This window comes from Homarus americanus, unplaced genomic scaffold (assembly GCF_018991925.1).
Source record: "Homarus americanus isolate GMGI-L3 unplaced genomic scaffold, GMGI_Hamer_2.0 scaffold24260, whole genome shotgun sequence".
Classification (NCBI taxonomy): Eukaryota; Metazoa; Arthropoda; class Malacostraca; order Decapoda; family Nephropidae; genus Homarus; species Homarus americanus.
This window is the reverse complement of record NW_024721079.1, coordinates 1,476,574-1,483,719: the sequence shown is the minus strand read 5'-3', so window position 1 is coordinate 1,483,719 and position 7,146 is coordinate 1,476,574. Positions and strand designations below refer to the sequence as shown.

Sequence of the window (7,146 nt, the reverse complement as noted above, 5' to 3'; positions counted from 1 at the left end):
GCTGGCGAGTTGTCCAGTCTTCTCGGACTATTCCTTGACATTGGGTCATGCAGCTCGTTAACCCAATATGTGGTTGTTGTGTTGGGAACAGCTTCTACACCTTAACAAATTCACGCCTAGGAGGCCCTTGGGCCGGCCATCCTCGATCTTGAGGGGATTCCATTATTATTTAATAATAATAATAATTAACGGTTTATTGAGAGAGCATGAAAATATACAGTTACATAATTGGGGAATGGGTCTCTTGATTTACAAATAATATACAAGTAACATAAGTGATGGAAATATGATGTATAATAACTAGGTGGGGAGAAGCTCAAACTACAGGGCATTTCAACATATTGACAGTGTAAAAAGTAAGATTGACTGGGAGTGAATACACTGGTTGATTACAAGTTATTGATAAATTTTACAATGGTTGGGACTGGGCTGTTCTTATAGCGATCAGTTCGTGCTCGTATGGGCTGGATGCGGTTGTGGTGTCGAACAGCAATTCTCGGGCGAGGGATCTCAGGTGGTAGTAGGAGCCGGTTTCGAGGATGGTGTGTGTGTGTGTGTGTGTGTGTGTGTGTGTGTGTGTGTGTGTGTGTGTGTGTGTGTGTGTGTGTGTGTGCCCTTTTCACACAACCTGTAGGGAAAGTTTACAGGTTCAAATCAATTAATTTGCCTTTATTAACTATTTGAAATTTTCCTTTCAATATATATCAAACACCTCATCAAGACCTCAGCTGTAGGTATAAATAAAGCAAGGTCAGGAGGATGCCAATGACCTAACCCCGAGGTCATCTGGGCCCAGGGTCACGCAGGGGTTGACAGCCTGACTAGCAATCAAACTTATTGGAAAATTTTAAAAAATGTTGCGGAATTTCATGAAAACAAGTAAATATTTCGAGAAAAATAACCTCACGGAGTCGATGACTTGACCGTCAAAGGAAATCTCTCTCTCTCTCTCTCTCTCTCTCTCTCTCTCTCTCACACACACAATCTGATGTTTCTTTCACTCCTCCACTTTATCCTGTCGACTACGGCACAATACAGTAATCCAGGTATCCCTAAATCCCATGGGAGATAATTTAGCCCTGATTAGGCACCCCTGAACTCAGGTATAAAGTATTAGCCCTGAACTAGTGCATAACTAACCTTGTTGCGCGCTTAAAGACCTTCGTTGCTAAAGCGCAGTCATAACATTATAACAACAACAATAGTTATACCCAACAAAAGCTTTAACAAAATTGTCAATCTATCACTTAGTTTATTTAGACATGACTTACCACAGCACTGACGGCCACCCCTTCTCCCTGCCACCCTTCCCCCTTGTCCCTGGCACCCCCCTGGCACCCCCCTGGCACCCCCCTGGCACCATCTTCTCTCGCCATCATCTCAAGGTCTCCCACCCCTCCACTTCCGCTGCCGTGTTGACGTACATGTTTGAATTTTATCACTCTGTTCCCCGTTGCCTTATGTTGTGTAATAAACGTCACCAGTTTATGAAAATGTTTAAAGGAAATTGTAACCTTCAGGGCACTAGTAGTAAGGGTGAAGGCTTTGTTACAGACACACACACATACACATACAGTATACAGTATAACTCTTCCATACTGTGTTGAAACTGTTAAGTATCACCATTTCTCTCTCCTTCTCTCCACTTTTCCTCACCAATATCGCAAACCTTTCTTGAGTCAATCGAGCCATACGGTTGCCTCAGCCCAAGGTAACCAGACACATAACATCCACAACACCAAAAAAGGTTCAATAATTTAATATCCTTGTTCTGTAAATTATAATATCCGCTTCCTGTAATGGTGGACCAAGAGTACAGTGTAAAAAATGTTAATACTTCTTCTATTGGTCTTAGTAAATCTTGTACGACTACTAGTACTGTTGCTATTAACAACAACAACAACAACAACAGAAATAATAATAATAATAATAATAATAATAATAATAATAATAATAATAATAATAATAATAATAATATAATAATAATAATAATAATAATAATAATAATAATAATAATAATAATAATAATGGCCCAGGTAATGACCAAGAGACAGTAATGACCAGGGCAATATAGACAGGAGGAGTGGTTAATGTCCAATCGTGCGTCACTCTTCACCACCGTCTTCGCTGGCGATTCTGTCAACCTTGATCAGGACGTCGAAGGTAAATTGATGCCTTATTACCGTTCCTTCCCTCACCTGTCTTACCTGCTAACTTGAGGTCATCACGTGTCTCTTTCACCACCAGGTCACCCCGTGTTTCCTCTCCTCCTTCACCCCGCCAGCCATCCTTCCACTAACCAACCACCTAACTTAACTCCCAATCACCTCCACCATCTGACCATCTCCTCCACTTTCTTCTCCACCATCTTCATCATCTTCTCCACCATCTTCATCATCTTCTCCACCATCTCCTATCCTCCGATCTCCCATGCTCTAGTCATCATCCCCCAGTTTAGAGTCAAATACCTCCCCTCCCTCCAAAACACCTTCCCTCCCTCCAAAATACCTTCTCTCCCTCCAAAACACCTTTCCTCCCTCCAAAGCACCTTCCCTCCCTCCAAAATACCTCCCCTCCCTCCAAAACACCTTCCCTCCCTCCAAAACACTTTCCCTCCCTCCAAAACAACTATCCTCCCTCCAAAACACCTTCCCTCCCTCCAAAACACTTTCCCTCCCTCCAAAACAACTCCCCTCCCTCCAAAACACCTTCCCTCCCTCCCTCCCTCCAAGACACTTCCCTTCCCGGCTCACGTAACTCTGCCAAGGTGGTTCCAGGGAGCGAGGGACGAAGGGAAGGCACCGCGATACGTGAGAGGAATAAAATGAAAGTCACAGCCCACATTTTGAGATTTCGATTTACTCCAAACATCAAGACAATTATTTTCCACAACATTCATCTTGTCATTTTCCTCAACGCCAGAATATTTTGTTTTCCTCGGCGTTCATGTCATAATTTTCCTCAGTAGTTAGTTAATGTGGTTAGGACCAAGGCTGACAGTGTGATGATAATGACCTCTTCAGTGGACGGGATTTTGGTCTTCGCTTAACTGTTTATTAATAAGAGATACTGAATTATTATTATTAATGTGGAGTCGACGAAGGAGTACAAGAAATCCACCAAATTACTACTAAAAATAACAACAACAACAATATTACTACTGCTAATAATAATAATAAAAACAACAATAATAATAATAATAATAAAAACTTACATTAACTAATATTGAGTGAGATAGTGTGTAAAAATCATCTCACACTAAATGTAAACAGATCATCTTTTAACATAATAGAGAAAACGTATCAACAAACACAACATTAACTAGACGATCTCATCAATGTTGAACAAGAGGAACAGGCGTCAGTTACCTCACATCTTTTTTGGAATCAATTTCTGTTCGTGTTCAGCAGGATGACAAATTATAAACAGCCTCAAGGACTTCTTATGAGCAAACTTTTCTCGACTATTCCAGAGGGAGGAAGCGAACAGGACCTTGATGTCATGTTATTCTATAAGGGGTCTAGAAGATTACTCCTTCATCAGAGTTTTATGTACAAGTCCTAGCGCTGTTCTGAAGGGCAATATGTGAGAAGTATTGATGACTTAGAATTATAGTTTATTTTTTTATTATTATTATTGTAGGTATTATCGATATTATTATTATTATTATTATTATTATTATTATTATTATTATTATTATTATTATTATTATTATTATTATTATTTTTATTATTACACCCAATTCAAGTTTAAATCTAAGACGGGAACCAAAATTGTGATCGCCAGACGCAAAAAAAAAAAAATCACTTACGTAACTAAAAAAAAAAAACACCAAAAAATCATTAGTGTTTCATCAGTAACTTTATCGTGGGTTAAAACTTTATGGGTAAAATGTAACTGACGTCAAAGCAGTTCTAGAGGGATCACTGACCTACATTGACCGGATATGACCTGATGTTTGGTATTTTTGGTTTGGTTTTGTTGGTGACCTGTAGTGCTAGTGACCTGTGTTGGTGACGTGTGTTGGTGACCTGTAGTGTTGGTGACCTGTGTTAGTGACCTGTATTGTGACCTGTAGTGTTGGTGACCTGTGTTGGTGACCTGTGTTGGTGACGTGTGTTGGTGACCTGTAGTGCTAGTGACCTGTTTTGGTGACGTGTGTTGGTGACCTGTGTTGGTGACCTGTAGTGTTGGTGACCTGTGTTAGTGACCTGTGTTGGTGACCTGTATTGGTGACCTGTAGTGCTAGTGACCTGTGTTGGTGACGTGTTGGTGACGTGTGTTGGTGACCTGTGTTGTTGGTGACCTGTGTGGTGACCTGTGTTGTTGGTGACCCTGTGTTAGTGACCTGTTTGGTGACGTGTGTGGTGACCTGTAGTGCTAGTGACCTGTTTTGGTGACGTGTGTTGGACAGCAGGACCTGTGTGTTGGTGACCTGTGTTGTGACCTGAGACCTGTGTTGGTGATCTGTATGGTTGGTGACCTGTAGTGCTAGTGACCTGTGTTGGTGACGTGTGTTGGTGACCTGTAGTGTTGGTGACCTGTGTTAGTGACCTGTATTGTGACCTGTAGTGTTGGTGACCTGTAGTGTTGGTGACCTGTGTTAGTGACCTGTATTGTGACCTGTAGTGTTGGTGACCTGTGTTGGTGACCTTGATGGCGTCGCCGATATTGGTAGCAGGTACAACAAGATACAGGAGTCAATTAGCACCAGGTAGGTCAGTAATCACCAGGTAGGTCAGTAATCACCAGGTAGGACAGTAAATCACCAGGGAGAAAAAACTACATCCATAGGCCCGAGGCATTACGGTGGTGTTCCTTCTCTGAACACACACACACACACACACACACACACACACACACACACACACACACACACACACACACACCGTTTTCCAAGAAGTTTGACCCATCCTGGTCGGTTCTCGGTCGTAAATCTGAATTACGTGTTTTATGGGTGGTGGGATGTGTTGTGGGCGGTGGGCGGTGGGTTGTGGGTGGAGTGTTGTGGGTGGAGTGTTGTGGGTGGTGGGCGGTGGGTTGTCGGCAGTGGGTTGTCGGTGGTGAGTTGGGTTGTGGGCGGTGGGTTGTGGGCGGTGGGTTGTGGGCGGTGGGTTGTGAGTGGTGGGTTGTGTTGTGGGTGGTGTGTTGTGGGCGATGAGTTGTGGGTGGTGGGTGGGAAACCCTAGTAGTTGATGGATGGCACTTATGAGTAGCTGTAGGAGGTGGGCGGCGCTGTACGTGGCGTGGTGGGTGGCGGTGTGGGCGGTGGATGGCTCTCTGGGAAACACTGCAGACGGGTCCTGTTGTGTTTACCAGTGTTGTTGTCTTTGTTTTTTAATGATGGGATGACACACACACACACACACACACACACACACACACACACACACACACACACACACACACACACGTTATTATACAATACATCCTAATATGTCTGTTGTAAGTTTAACATGGTGATACATGTTACAGATCTGTCGAGGTGGTAACTACAGTAGGATTAAAATACTCAGTCGGAAGAAAGATATACAGTACTTGTTGGGTCCTGTGAGCAGTGTTTTGGGGAGAGGTCCTCAAGTTGGCCGGTGTTTTGGTGTGTGGATGTGTGTGTTTGTGTGAATGGAGAGTTCGGGAGAGAGTAGGAGGGTCAGCAGACATCAATACAGCAGCAGGAGCAGAAGCAGCATCACCCCCCCACCCCCAACAGGACTGGCGCGGCGCGGATAGGAACAGAAAACACACTCACAGCTTCAGGCGACATGCGTAGTGGCACCCACCCGAGAGGAGAGGAGGGACCGCGGGTATAAATAAGACCCACGGTCGTCGCTCAAGCCAGTTCAGGCCCTTCCCTCGTTGCCTTCACTTGTCTCAGCAACGCTAGCGGTAATCTCCCCGCTCAGCGACAGCCCTCCCCCCCCCCTTCTGTAATACGTGGATACTGTACCTTCGCTGGCAGTCTTAACAAGCTGCCGCGAGACTCATCTTGTGGAGTGGTTGGTGAAAGTCATCCAAGATTGCTCCTAACGGAAATCAAACGTTCGCCTGCATTCCTCTCTGGATATTAGAGGACATAAAGAGCTACATCAAGAGATCGGCGAACAGAAAGGCCGCAGTGAACAAGAACAGTGTTGTGTGTAGAGGACAGAGCTGCAAGTTAATCATGAAAGACGACAGAAACTCTAGTCAAAGTGGCCCCCTGAGAGTGGCGGTGATAGGGGCGAGTGAGGTGGGCAAGTCAGCCCTCACCGTCCGCTACCTCACCAAGAGATTCATCGGGGAGTACAGATCAGACACAGGTGAGGACTGATGTCATGTGCCATGTTTTGACACCTCTGTATGTGCTGTAGTACTTCTGGGGTACATATGTGCCCACCTGAAATGCATGCATAGTATTTCAAGGTGTTTCTGTTGTACAAGTCGTATATGTACACAAATTTGTTCCAGTTTGAGAATATATTTTTACTTGCTGAGACAGTTTATCATCAATGGTCTTAAAGAAAGTTGTAAATAATCTGGCACATATTATTGACTTACATTAGTCTATCAAGGCTTTACTTGTACAGAAGTAATACAACACACGAGTCAGGTCTATTGAACATTCTTAACACCTTATGAGGAAGAATCCTGACATTTTAAGTTACATGTTAAATGTTTGGGAGTTTTTAGCATACGTGAACTAGAGTTTTAATCACAAATACATCATTAACTGCAATTCTAATATTCTTGAAACTTCATTATTGTTGTTAGTTGTAATCATAACCTCTACAAGTCAACATCGTGAGAGTTGTATGTAAAGATCACCTCACAACAACTACCTCACCAGATATAGCTCAACTATTAAATAATTTAAGATCACATAATCAATAACTCTATACTGCAGGATGGTGATGCACTCACTTACACCCAGTACTTCCTTTATCATCACTAATACAGATAGATTCACTTATTTACATATATTTGCATTTATACAGTAATACAAAAGTAGATTACCCTCAAAGCACAGTCAGTTTGGTCCATCACAGGTGTGACTTCGTGATTACTCTCCAGATTTAAATGTATCGTCATAAAAACACAACTTTTATTCTTCTTAGTTACTCAGAAAGTAAGACTAGTACGTAGGTGTTCGACATTGTAGGCAGGAAG

General features: G+C 43.0%; 1 protein-coding gene across 2 annotated transcripts in view; it reads left to right on the top strand.

Annotated features, from left to right (window-relative positions):
* Positions 1 to 5,834: 5,834 nt before the first annotated feature.
* The window catches only part of LOC121861417 (ras-related and estrogen-regulated growth inhibitor-like protein), a 12,507-nt gene continuing 11,195 nt past the window's right edge, over positions 5,835 to 7,146 (top strand). The window contains exon 1 of one of the 2 annotated variants that reach the window (XM_042359119.1): positions 5,835 to 6,229. In XM_042359119.1, coding sequence (XP_042215053.1) covers positions 6,164 to 6,229 — 66 coding nt within the window. In that variant the 5' untranslated portion in view covers positions 5,835 to 6,163. Of the gene's footprint in view, positions 6,300 to 7,146 lie in introns of both variants that reach the window. The other variant, XM_042359118.1, reaches the window with a different exon arrangement.